We start from the raw sequence: 14,579 nt of genomic DNA, 5'->3' as shown, positions 1-14,579 counted from the left end.
GTTTGCCTCTTTCCTATTTCTCCTCTCATTTTTCCCTGTCCTATCACCAGACTCTTCAGACTGCACATGCAATTCAGGCATTAATGTGATACTTGTAATGATTCCTACATTTTTAGTTGAGAATCTATGGTGTGAAATATAATGTTGGTGTTGAGAATAAACTTACATTTTCATTAAAAATCTTCATATCTTAATGCCCTAAAATGGGCCATTCTTCAGCCTTTTGTGGGGAAGAGGAAAGTACCTGATGACATGCATTTGTTTATAGGTGTCCTTCAACTTCTTAATGTGGAAATTCAGAACTTTGGGTCACCATTGTACTCATCTGTTGAATTCAGTAATGTATCAGCAGGATCCTGGATCATATCATCTACTCTGCACCAGAGCTGTGGCGGGGGCATTCATGCAGCTGCCAGTCATGGGGTACTTTTAAATGACAATATTGTGTTTGGCACAACTGGCCATGGCATAGATTTAGAGGGTCAGGCCTATACTGTCACTAATAACCTTGTGGTTCTGATGACACAGCCAGCGTGGTCCACCATTTGGGTGGCAGGAATCAAAGTGAACCAGGTAAAGGACATCAACCTCCATGGCAACGTTGTGGCAGGATCAGAGAGACTTGGCTTTCACATCCGAGGCCACAAGTGCTCCTCTTGTGAACTGCTTTGGTCTGACAATGTGGCGCATTCAAATCTTCATGGCCTTCATCTCTATAAGGAAAGTGGACTTGACAACTGTACCAGAATCTCTGGCTTCTTGGCTTTCAAGAACTTTGACTATGGTGCCATGTTACATGTAGAGAACAGCGTGGAGATAGAGAACATTACCCTGGTAGACAATACTATTGGTCTTTTGGCAGTAGTGTATGTATTTTCTGCTCCACAAAATTCCATCAAAAAAGTGCAGATTGTGCTTAGGAATTCTGTCATTGTGGCCACCAGCTCTTCTTTTGATTGCATTCAGGACAAAGTGAAGCCTCACTCAGCCAACTTGACATCAACAGATAGAGCTCCTTCCAATCCAAGGGGAGGTCGAGTTGGTATTCTGTGGCCTGTATTCACCTCAGAACCAAATCAGTGGCCTCAGGAGCCATGGCACAAAGTGAGGAATGACCGTTCAATTTCAGGAATCACGAAACTTCAAGGTAAGATGTTTTATTTTATCTAGGCAGTGCCATTTCATACATCCATTAATAAAATTTTTAATAGCATTCTGAAACTTTATCAACAAAAAGGTACGTTGTGGTCTAGTGCTTGCTGTCCAACCTGCTGAGTATTGATAGCCACAATGGTAGTTTATAATTTCTTACAAAAGTCACTGCTTTATACATATTGAAGAGCTTTCTACAACAACTATTATTTTTTAATAAAAATTTTTAAAATTTGAATATAATGAGATGGGATCTTGCTATCTTGACCAGGCTGGTCTCAAACTCCTGGCCTCAAGCAGTCATCCCATCTCAGCCTCCCAAAGTGTTGGGATTACAGGCATAAGCCACCACTCCCGGCTAACACAGCAGTTATTTAACTTGATTACATAAGAACTGTCTTGGTTAGGTGTTATTTTTCCTATTATACAAGTGAGGAAATTGAAATGTAGAAGTTGTGTCTCATCCGAAGTTGCTTAGTAGATGGTTGAGCAGTGAGGGTTAAAATCAAAGTTGTGACATGACTGGTGCAGTTCATCTTCTATTACATCTCTTGTACCATTGTACTCTCTCCCCTGTTACTTAGTTTATCTGGCAGTGGGTTTGTCTTTCTGTAAAATGAATGGATTTTGATTAAGCCTCAAATGAAAAGCCTTATTGCTCTTAAAGCTTTAATGTATTGAAATACTCTTCTCTGTCGCACGCAATGTCCATGTATTGAAGAACTACAGATATTTTATATCAAGATGTATGTAAACTCCTAAGGCTATCCTGGATAGCTTTAGCTAACTTAGGGTATACATTATTATAACAATATTTAGTTGTATATTCGATGTTTATGGCTGGTGGTTTATATGATATAATGTTATGATATATATTTTTAAAATTTCAGATGTTACCTTTTCTAGTTTTGTGAAGAGTTGCTATAGCAATGACCTGGATGTCTGCATTCTACCAAATGCAGAGAACAGTGGAATTATGCACCCAATAACAGCAGAGAGGACCAGGATGCTAAAGATAAAAGATAAAAACAAGTTCTACTTTCCTTCATTACAACCCAGGTATAATTTCTAGTATTTATAATAAGCCATATTTATGAAGTACTTGGCAATTCTTCAAACCCTAAACATGTTTTTTAAAAGGAATAAAATCATCAAAGAAATAGAAATGAATCTTAGAATGGTAAGGGACATTAACTTAATGACCGATTGTTTACCCCTCCTATATTCATGCCTTGTGATATATGATTTTTAACATATCTCTCACTAAAGAGGCAGGGGCTATTTCCCTCCCCCTTGAATCTGGACTCAGCCATGTGATTTTCTTTAGCTAATGAAAGAGGCAGAAGTAATGAAGTGCAAGTTTTATTGATATTGTTTTATTGTTTTGTCTCAATTAGAGAGACTTCTTTGGGATGTTTTCAAACTTGCTGGTAATAAATTGACTCTAATTCTTCATTCTTCATTGGAGTAAAGTGTCAGTGGTCTTCAGAAGGAGACCTTGGGAGCCTTTTGTGCAGGAACTAGTAGATAGAAGGAGATTGTGTCTGCTGACAGGAATCTCTGAACTGAACTATGAGGTCTAGCAGATATTGGTATTTCAGACCAGGTGTAAATACTGTTTTCTGGCATATGATCTAAGAGTTTCATTCAAATATGTGAAAATTAGATAGGATTTTTTTATGCCATGAAAGAGAGTAGAAAGTTAGAAACAGGAAGAATGAATTACTTTTTCTTTCCCACAACACTGGGGCAAGCTCCTTTATTGGAAGAAAAAACAAAACAACAACAAAAAAAACTAAAGAAGCCACCCTAATTAGAACATTCATGTGTTTGGCTTAACATGAATCTCTTTTTGATGCCTGTCCCTGAATCATGATTAGGTACCTAAAGATGATTAGATAGGCAATTTGTGTTATTTTGTCACTTTTTAAAATTTACTATCCGATTTTCCTTATGTTCATGTCTTACCCCGGGTTGATATAGCTGTAAAGCTACATGTCTTAGTCTGTTTGTGCTGCTATAACAAAGTACCACAGACTGGATAATTTATGAAGAACAGAAATTTATTTATTTTATTTTTGGAGATGGGGTCTCACTCTGTCACCCAGGTTGAAGTGCAACGGCACAATGGCTAACTGCAGCCTTGACCTCCTGGGCTCAAGTGATCCTCCCGCCTCAGCCTCCCAAAGTTTTGGGATTGCAGGCTGAACCACTGCACCTGGACATAAATTTATTTCTTATAGTTCTGGAGGCTGGGGAGTCCGAGATCAAACACTGGCATAATTGGTATCTGGTGAAGGTTTCTCCCTCCTTCCAAGATGGTGCCTTGTTTGTGCATCCTCCAGAGGGGAGAAATGCTGTGTTCTCATATAGGAGAAGAAATGGAAGGGCAAGAGAGTACTCTCTTCATCCTCAAGCCCTTTTATAAGGGTACTGTCTTATTCATGAGAGTTGAGTCCTCACAGCTTTATCACTTCCCAAAGGCCACACTTCTAAATACTGTTCCATTAAAGATTAACTTTCAACATGAAATTTGAAAGAACCATCATTCAAATCATAGTACTATGTGATATTAACAACTGAATCTTTGTGCCGATAATACTCAATACATTGTTGGTATACAATAAATATTTAATATTATTACTAATGGTATTTCAAAGCATTAGATTAGGGGAAATAAAATAAGTTCTCTGTAAGTCAACATTATAATTATCTATTAATTGTTTATATAGCCCACTTGACTCTAAATTCTGAAAGTGCAGATGCCACGTTTGTCTTTATTACCGTCATGTTACCCAGCCTGTCATTTGTAGGTTTTCAATAGATATTTGTTGAATGAGAATATCTATTTTTCTTTGTATATAGCATAAATAAAATTGACATTTATAATAATAATTCTGAAATGCTGCAAACCCCTGAAATTCCTAAAAATAATTATATTATGTTCAGTTGTTATGAGAGGAACATTTTGTTGTATCTTGCTTCTTAAAAAATCAGCAATCTATATAAAGATTACATAGTAAGATATCCAAAATATTTGGTTAGTAAGAATGTCTTTCTTCTTGACCATATAATTGGGAAATAAATTATTTCATAAAGAGTTTTATTTTATATCTATGTAACACATTATCAATAATAAAAATCTGTTGAATTTATTTTATACAACATTAGCACTACCAATGTATATTTTCTTCTTGCTGCTTATCACGAAATGAAAGAGTTGCTTTTTGACTGTCTTCACAGGAAAGATTTAGGAAAAGTAGTCTGTCCTGAATTAGACTGTGTAAGTCCAAGAAAATATCTCTTCAAGGATCTGGATGGGAGAGCCCTGGGTCTGCCTCCACCAGTTTCTGTATTTCCTAAAACAGAGGCAGAATGGACTGCATCCTTCTTCAACGCAGGTAAGCTATATCTGAATGCAGTGCCTGTGGTAGAGGCAACGGTGCTTGTGAAGGAGCTGGTTTTGCTGTGCTCATTGAGAATGAAATGTACTGGTGAAGACCTAAATTCTAGAGTTGGAGTCTGTGCTAATCTGCTGCCAATTCACCTGTATTAAAGGAATGCTGAGTCATTATGTGATCTCACAGCTTTACTACTGTGCCCTCTATGAGATTGCCTGTGTCCATGTCAAAAGTGCAGATTCTCAATGCCCAACTTAGTGCACAGCTGGGAGGACAATCCTCGCCCAGCTTGGGCACTTGGGCCTGAAGCAGCCGTCAGGCTCAGTGTTTCATACTGGTCTGCCATGGAACCAGCTCCTTTTTCTTTAAGCTTACCTTTCTTTTCTGTCAGGACTTAAAGTGCTCTCTCAATGGTAGGGTAGATGTCATGTGTTTTGTCTCCGTTTTCTCCATTCTCCAACTCTCCCCCAAACAAGCCTGTGCTCCAAACTTCTTCCTCTTCTTGCTTATGCAAACAAAGCCCCCTTTTATATCAATTTTTATGGCTGGACCCCTGGAGAGATCGTTGTCTTTTTATTTCCACTAACAAGCTGACTCTGAATTCCCATTTGTGTTCAGCTGGAACCTGCTGCGGTCAAACGTAAAGAAGTTTTTCTGTTTTCTCCCTATCTCATTAGTTGATTCTTTTTAGATTTCTTTTCTGGTCTCCCTTGTCCTTTTTAATTTTTGAATGTGTGACTGTCACAGGACTATGTCCTGAGACCTTTTTCCTTCTTTCTCTAATTTTGCTCCCCAGGACCAAGACTGAAATACCATCAAATGCTGATGACTTCCAATTTATATCCTCAGCCTAGACTCGACCCTGAAATTTGGTCTAGTATAGCCAACTGACTTTACTTGGAAAGATAGTAGACATCTCAGACTCAATATGCCTCAAAAAGATTCTTGATCTCTTCCCCCATCTACAACCTGCTTCTTGCCTAGCTGTCCGTACCTCAGTAATTGGTGCCTCCATTCATGGGGCTATTTAAGTAAAAAACCTGGGAGTCATCTTTTATTTTTCTTTCTCCTAACCCAAATACTCAAACTTCTCATTTCCTCCACTACTACTACTTTCACCATTCCCTTTACTACTAGCCACCATTGTCTCTCACTAGATGAGGGAATAGCCTCCTTGCTGGTCTTCTTTCTTCTACTTTTGTAGTCTCTAGTCTATTCTTCACACAGTCGCCAGAGGGATATTTTCAGCTTCCCACCCATTCAGAATGAAGTCCCAGCTACAAGCCCGTAAGTCTTGTAGCCCCTGGTTCCTGCACACTCTCTCACCTCCTCTCTTGTGACATGCCTTTTACTTACTTATCCTGGTCTCTTATTTTTTGTTTAACATGGTAAGCATATCCCTACATCAGGGCCTTTGTGCTGGCTTTTTCCCCTTCCTGGAATATTTTATTCTCACTTCTTTGGGAGCTAGTTCCTGCTGTTCAAATAAGGTACCCTCAGAGAAGCCATCCTTGACCACCCTATCTAAAATAATCATGAGATCATTTTTCTGTAGCTCTACTATGCTTGCTTTATTGTTCGTTAGAGTCGTGGTACTTAACATTATATTATAAATGTAATTGCTTGTGTTAATGTACTGTTTATCCTTTTTAGAACACAAACTTCATGAGGGCAGGAATTTTTTTTTTTTTTTTTTTTTTTTTGCTCACTGATGTGTATTTGGGAGGATACTCAATACATTTTGCTTGACTGATCAAATGAACGGATTATAAGTAACCAGCCAGAATAGTTTGCTGTTTCACATCATCCAAGAGCATGCAGAATGAACTGGGGCCTTCAGGTCACTGGTTTAAGAATTTATCTGTAATATGAAAGCCTAAAATGCAGATAGTTCTAGGTATCTTTTTACTTGTTTTCACCTGAACTACTGCTACAGTACAGTATTTGACATTTGGAGCTGTTTCTACATATAATTCTTTTAATTACCATAAAATTTCATGCTTGAATATTTATACTTTTTAACATTTATTTTATGTTTTTCCATATGTTGAAGGCTTATCTCTGGAATACATTGAAAAGCTGTAAGGCCTACAGTATTGGTTTTAAAGTCAGTGCCAAGTGCATGGAAATGCTGAATAAGTGTTCATTTTAATGTGTTGGTTGCATTTGTTGAATAGAACCAGCAAATACATTTTTTTTTGCACAGAAGAATGAAATTCAGGGACACATTTATACTGAGAAAATATGTGAGTAGCACTAAAAAGACAGTAGCAAAAGAAAAAAAGATAAAGGGCTACCCTCCTATTTACCCCTAGATCTATTCAAATGGCATTCTATAGTAAGTTTTCTATTGGTTTTAAGAATTACTCCACCATTACAGGTATTTATGCTATGGGGGAAGCATTCTGATATGTTAAAATAAGCACATGCCTAATTGTGGAACTTTTCTGGACTTGAGCTTTTGGTGAGGATCCCATTTCTTTGGAATCCATAAGGGATGTATGTTCCAGAGTATTTGATGAAAATTATATTTTATCCTAACAGAAGGGAATAAAGACTGAAGACAGTGTCTTAGTTTGGGTTGTCCCAGAAGCAGACCCTGATACAAGGCTTAGAATCCAAGTAGTTTAATGGGGGGGGGATCCCATAAAACACCAGTAGGAAAGTGAAGAAATATCCTAGGAAAAGAAATAAGGCCAATAAGGGAAGTGTTATCAAACTGGTTACCACTGTGGAACCTGGCGCTCAAGTCTAATAGGGAACTGCGGGAGACCATGGGAACAGCACCCCAAATTATCCCAGCCAAGCCACAGGGAAGCTCATGTGTTAATATTTCAAATCCTGGCTCCCCTGTCTTGGAGCTTACCTTTCTTTTCCGTCAGGACTTTGGGGGATGCTTTGGGGACATTAACTCTCCAGCCCTTTGGCTTTCTCTGAACATAGGCTAACTGTGCTCTTCCTTGAGGCCACCAAAAACTCTCAGAAGGAAAAAAAAAGAGAGAGAAAAACATTGATACCAAGTTATCAAAAGAAAAAAAAGCTTTTTCAGAAGGAAGTCATAGGTTTTGTGGTAGCAGCCTTTGGTGTATGAAAGTGAGTGCCAAAAATACATGGGTGTGGCATCAAAAGCATCCCTTACAAATAGAAACTCTAAAATGTCAGTCAAATTCTCCATGTTTAAATCATAAGAATGTTCTTTTTAGGTGGTTGCTTACCAGGTGGTGTAATACGCTATTTAGGCACAAATATGTTCTTGCTGCTGGTTGCAACGGTAGAATATTTGCTTTTTCTCAGCTCTTTACCATGGCTGTCAAACATGATTCAATGGTAAAACTCCATGAGTAATATCATATTACACATGATTTACTTATCAGTGTGTGGACAAGCATGTATGTGTGTGAGTGGCTGAATATCTGTATGGAGGCATATATGACTGATTGCCTATACTTCTGATGTTTTAGAGCTTTATAACATTTTAAATGAGGTTGCTATAGGTACCAACTGCAAGGATTCCCACAGTGGAATCTGCTGTTTACTGCACTAAAAATGCAATCTGTGTCCTTTTGCAATGAAAGAGGCAGCACATAGTAAATGGTGCCTTCCGGGTGCTGACAGGATTGCAGTATTTTTCTTTGACTTCCAAAGTATGAGTAAATCCGTTCTTCCTTAATGCAAATTTCTTTTCATTTTTAAACCATTTTCTCTTAGCTACTTTCCAGTTACTGTCCACAGTCTGTTGGATGAAAAAAGCACAGATTTAATCTTAGGATAGTTAATGACCATTTTGTATTTTTTCACTTCAAGACAAGAATCTGTGATCATCTTCAGTAAACCAGAGAAAGCAATGCAGCTAAGGTGAAGATGGAGACCACTGGAATTTTATATTTATTCCAAATGTCATTGAGTTTAACAGACCCTTATATCCTTTCCATATTTTTTAAAACATATCTCTCCAAGTCATTTGGAGTCCATTGCCTTTGAGGTTTACTTTTAATTTGGAAAATAACAGATTTTATTTGCACATATAAGTTCACACAAAAACTACTCACCCAGACAGATATCCACAGGTTCCAGCATATTGTCATATATTCTGGCATTAGGAGCAAAAACCATCCGTGTGAATCAGCTCTGAGGAACACTCTGCCAGTGGGTTTTGCTATCTGTGTAATGCAGGGTGTGTAGCCAGGGGAGACGAGAGCTGCTAATTTTGTTTTATACTTATCTGTAAGTTTGCATGTGCAGCCAACTTGCAAAAATGTATAACAGTAGAGAGCAAGACAGCTCATGCCAAGCAGGTGATCTTCTGAGAACCATTTACATTTTATTCTCGAAAGGATTTCTTTTGATTATGGAGGCATCTGATGATCTGAACATTCAAAATCATTTAGAAGAACGAAGCATTGAAATTAATGTCCTATTCAGGTAGAATTAGGCAGATACCAGAGCTTTCCATTCTGGCTCCAAACTCAAGTTTCTGTCTGTCCCAGACTACAGATGGATGGCATCACCTCACAACCCGGTTCACACATGTGGGGCACCAGCAGTGTCGGGAGGCAGCAGAAAGAAATCAGAACTTTAGTTTCAACAGCATTTAACAATTTCTCAGCCATGACAAAAAAAGCGGAAGGGAGGTAAAATGAAAACTAGCATTGCATGAGCACCTTTTATATGCTACACGCTGAAATTGGCATTTTCATTCATTTGGCAAGTGTATTTTGCCTACTTTCTGTCTACCAGAGCCTCTCTAAGCATGGAAGCTATAGGAATGAACAAAGCAACATTTCTGCTGCGTCAAGCTTATGTTCCAGTAGGGTTAGGTACATAAACAAATAAAAATTCCAGAGGTACATAAACAAAATTCCAAATAAAAAATATTCTGGGATCGGTGGTTCATGCCTATAATCCCAGCACTTTGGGAGGCTGAGGCAGGCAGATCACCCAAAGTTTGGAGTTGGAGACCAGCATGGCCAATGTGATGAAAATCTGTCTCTACTAAAAATAGAAAAATTAGCCAGGTGTGATGGCACATGCCTGTGATCCCAGCTACTCAGGAGGCTGAGGGATGAAAATCGCTTGAACCCGGGAGGCGGGGGTTACAGTGAGCCAAGATGACAACACTGCACTCCAGCCTGGTTGACAGAGTGAGACCTGTCTCTAAAACAATTATATATATTATATATATAATACATATACATACACGTGCACACATATATATGTGTATGTGTATGTATATAACATGAGTATATTTTATATATATGTGTGTGTATGTATTTTATATATATATAAAAAATATATAAAATATATACATGAAATACATATAAAATATATATAAAATACATATATATAAAAATAAAAAAATATATATATATAAAATACATACACACACACATACACACACACGCACACACATTCCAGGAGAGATGAGAAGGATGGAAAAAATACAATACTGTTTTGGGCTAGAAAGGTAGTTTGAGTTGTCTGTGTGTGTGTGTGTCTTGTGTGCAGGCGAATTGCTATTTGAAATAGTTGCATTTCAAATGAGACCTGAATGAGGAGCGAGGAGTGCCTGCCCTGAGCAGAGGGAGGAGACTTCCAGGCAGAGGGAGCAGCCAGGGCAGGGACTCTGAGACCTGAAAGGGCCTCAGCGTGTGTGAGAGGTGGGTGGAAAGGAGACCACTATGTGCAGTTTTTGAGAGAAGAAGCAGTTGCAGATAGACAGGAGCCAGCCTCTTTCTTGGCCAGAGTAAAAGGTTTGGATTTTATTTCAATTTATTTATTTATTTAGTGTACATTTCAGATGTACAGTATGATGTTTTGATACTCTTACACATAGTAAAATGACTACTATACTGAAGCAAATGAACATATCCATCATCTCACATGGTTAACAACCTCTACTTTTTGTGGCAAGAGCACCTATAATTCATAATATTAGCAAAAATCTTGACTAAACACAATATTATTAACCTAGAGTCCTTACGTTGTGAATTACACCTCTGGACTTATTCGCCTTACATATCCTTACATATCTGCAACTCTGTGTCCTTTGACCAACATCCCGTCATTTCCTCTCACACCCAAACCCCTGTCTCTGTTAACCACAGTTTTATTTTCTATTTCTATATATTTTGGGAGATTTTAAGAAAGGTAGCAGTAGGATTTTCCTCACTCCCTGAAAAGATTGTGCTAGCTGTGTTGGAGTGCGCTAGCTGTCTGGAGGCGGGCAGTGCAGCCAGGAAGCTGTGCAGGTGGAAGGGGAGCAGGTGGGGCTTGGAGGTAGCTGCTCCGCGCGTGCTGGCCCACAAACTATTGGCTACCTGTCTACAGTGAGGTATTCACAGAAATTTACCACTTAGAAACACAGCAATTTGGCAGAGTAATTTTATGTCTGTTGAGTCTAATAAGTAAACGTGGGGCTTATAGTTTGTATATCTAATTTGTCTGATAATTTGTATTTTTTTAAATTATTACTCTTCAATAGGCTGAAAATTTTAAAATAAAACAACCCCCCTCATTCTCCTGCCAATATTTTTTCATAATGTGGTCAGGACACTAGCTACTAAAACTGGCTTATCATTAGGATCATCTAGGACATTAAACATTCATTGGCATGTAGGGAGATTTTGAATCAATAGATGTGTGTAAAGTCCAGACTTTGGAGTTAAACACACACACACACATACACAAACAATAAGTGATTCCGCTGTGTTAGGCTTGAGAATCATCACTATAGAGTTATATGTTCCTTTTGAAGTAAATAAACAAGATATTAAGAAGACAATATTTTTAATTTAATAAGTGGATAGTTTCAAATTTTCATGAAGAATCAAGAATTAGCTCTCTGTGCCAAATACCAACAGATATAAACATTCTTGCTTATGAACACACTGAATATATTTCCACAAGGGAAAAGAACATTAGCTAAAAAGATTCAGGAATATTTACAATCTTAACTAAGTATTTGAATAAAAACAACACATTAAACCTCTTTTTAAATAGATCATTTTTCCTAGAAGTGAGGTAACTGACCTCAAAATGTCACTTTCATAATATATCAGTGGATAAAAATGGGTTTGATACTAAGTTTATGTTTTAAATGCCACATTGAATAGTTATATTAAAAATATAAACTCACGATAAGCTTTTCCCACACTTTCCTTGACATTATTTCCAGCAAAGTACTGTGGTCTGACCAAGATTTCTGACCACATACACCTTCAGGGCAGGTGAGTTTCCCATTCTTTACCATGAGACAGTAGGGAACATTTTTCAATTGCGTTACTTCTTGGACACTTCTCAAGAAAGAAAGTTATAAACCACTGTGGAGACCTTAAAAGTGACTGGGCTCAAATCAAAAATAAAAGATTAGGTTGATAAAAAAAAGAAAATAAAGCTGGCATTTGACTGTCAGCCCATTGAGTGATGAAGTGGTTTCTAACTGAATAATGGGGAAAGCTCAGGTATTGTGGCGACGTCTGCTCAGCTGCTTAACAGAGAGTGGCTTGCAGTTTCTCAACTTTTTGTTGCTAGACCTTGAAATGTGTCTTTTCTTTAAGCTTTCTAGGCTTCTCTTTTTTCCCATTTGTCCTGAGAATGACAGCAAGATGATATTATAAAATGGGAGATTGGAGAGGGAGGGAGAAAATGAGAGGACAGAATGGAGAGAGGAAACGGTTGTTAGAAAATTTGTCTGCCAATATCTGTGCTTGCAGAGGTCTTTTTCTTCTAGCTAGAGGGGAAAATACCATTCTCTTTTCCCAAGCAATTATAGTCCCCAAAGATTGAAGCTTGGTATATAGCTCTTTAATCTCAGCAGATATTTATGGTTAAACATTAGACTTTTAGGATTCCAGATGTCAGGGTATTAAAATATAAAGGCACAGCAGAGTCTCAGAAAATATTAGACTCTTTAGGGTACGTGGCTGCAAGGGATTTTAATCCCAAGCAGAGGGGGATACGGCTTCTAGTGGTACATCGTTCAGACCCAAAGAGTACCTTTCCTTCACCTTATTTTCTCATTCCCTCATGACTTGCCTGGTCTCCAGGCAGTGAATGGCATAACAATATTTGATTACATTTTGAAGTAGTCCATGCTGTGAGTTGGAATGATTTTCATGTGTGATCTATAAAGGATGAGATGAACAGGCATGTGATCTATGGGGACAATTTCCTTTTGCTTTCCTCAATCTAGACATGTTATTATTGTGATTGTCTTGCTCCTCAAATCTTCCATTAATAGCAGCATCTAACACTTGCTGAGTGTCCACCATATTTCTGGCTCTGTGCTGTGACCTTTCAATGAGTTACCTTATTTAATGCTATCAACGGGATCTACTCTAAGAGATAGTCCTGTTGCCTCCATTTTATAGGTGTGGGAACTGATGTAGACATTAGGTAAATTGTCCAAGTCATAAAGCTAATTAACAAGGTTCAGATTGAACTGTGTTTTTATTTTTATTTTTAGAAACAAGGTCTCACTCTGTCACCCAGGCCAGAGTGCAGTGGTACAATCATAGCTCACTACAACCTCCAACTCCCGGGCTCAAGTGATCCTCCCACCTCAGCCTTCCGAGTAGATGTGACTACAGGCACATGTCACCACACCTGGCTAGTTTTTTAAAAAAAATTTTTTAGTGGAGATGAGGTCTCACTATATTGTCCAGGCTGGTCTTGAACTCCTGGGCTCAAGCGATCCTCCTACCTTGGCCTCCCAAAGTGCTGCAATTATGCACATGAGTCACTGCGCCCAGCCCCGAACTGTGTTTTTAAGACTATGCTATACTACCCAGTACCCTCTATCCAAGTTTTCTTCCTTCTTTCTTTATATTCTTCAGTGTTAACTGTTTTAGATCTATCAGCTTTCATCGCATACAAAGCTCTGTCCACACAGAACAAAGAAAACTGAGATTGTACAATTATTCTAGCAATTATCCAAACAAACTAGCAATAATAATAATTGCCATTATCTAGTGCATTCCATGTGCCAGGCATTATGCTAAGTAGTTTATAAATACTCTCATTTATCCTTACAACAACCTTAACATGAAGGGATCGTTATCCCCCTTCAGCATTTGGGAAAATAGAGGTTTGGAGAAGTTAACTAATTTTTCACAGTCCCACAGTTAGAATGTGCAGAACCAAGATTTAAATCTATATTTGTCTGACTCCAAAGCCAGAGTTCATAACCACTTCTGGATAATTATCATTGTGTGGTCTGAATCATCTGGTAGGACTCTATACAGAGATATATTTAACTGGATCATTCACATATTTTTACTTTACTTGGTAGCAAATAGATTTTTAGAGTTTAACAAGTAACTGTCGACTACTTTAACATTTTTGAAGGGCGATGTTATAACAACCACAAAAAAACTCATTTAGTTCCTCTTCTTCATACATAATATATATACGGCTATTCCTAAATATCCATGTGGCATTGGTTCCAGGACCCCTACAGATACCAAAATCCACAGATGCTCAGGTCTTATATTAAAAAGGTGTAGTATTTGCATCTAATCTACATTCATTCTCCCATACACTTTAAATCATGTGTAGATTACTTATAATACCTAATAAGATGGCTAACGCATCACTTCGTTTGTGTGGATTCAACATAGTACTCGTCATGTGGCAAAATCAAAATCAAGTGAAACTTCTGTTTGGAACTTTGTAGAGTTTTTTTTTTTTTTCCTCCACATATTTTTGATCTGCAGTTGGTCAGATCCACTGATGCAGAACTCAGGAATATGGAGGACCTTTGTGACTCTCCACCTGTTGTTCAGCTCCATTACAGCCCCTCTCGCGGGCTACCGTCATCGTTTTACAAGTCTGCTTTCTTACCAGACTGTGAGTGACTTCAAGGTAAACGTCTTTGAATTTCTAGTACAATTTGTGGAACATAGTATATGCTTTGTTAATGTTTGCTGAATGAGGGAACAATGTGAATAAGAAAGTCAAGAATTTAAGTTTAGTTTGCCAGTCAACTCTTCCACAAAGTAAATTTAATAGATTTAATTAATGCATAAT

At 37.9% G+C, this 14,579-nt stretch overlaps 1 protein-coding gene across 1 annotated transcript in view; it reads left to right on the top strand.

Moving 5' to 3' along the window:
* Positions 1 to 14,579, top strand: part of PKHD1 (PKHD1 ciliary IPT domain containing fibrocystin/polyductin) — a 477,573-nt gene that overhangs the window by 340,687 nt on the left and 122,307 nt on the right. The window contains exons 57-59 of the mRNA XM_054492265.2: positions 269 to 1,147; positions 2,043 to 2,211; positions 4,396 to 4,553. Of these exons, the coding sequence (XP_054348240.2) occupies positions 269 to 1,147; positions 2,043 to 2,211; positions 4,396 to 4,553 (1,206 nt within the window). The remainder of the gene's footprint in view (positions 1 to 268; positions 1,148 to 2,042; positions 2,212 to 4,395; positions 4,554 to 14,579) is intronic.

Source organism: Pongo pygmaeus, chromosome 5 (genome assembly GCF_028885625.2).
Source record: "Pongo pygmaeus isolate AG05252 chromosome 5, NHGRI_mPonPyg2-v2.0_pri, whole genome shotgun sequence".
NCBI classification, from domain to species: domain Eukaryota; kingdom Metazoa; phylum Chordata; class Mammalia; order Primates; family Hominidae; genus Pongo; species Pongo pygmaeus.
This window is presented reverse-complemented; position numbering and strand designations above follow the sequence as displayed.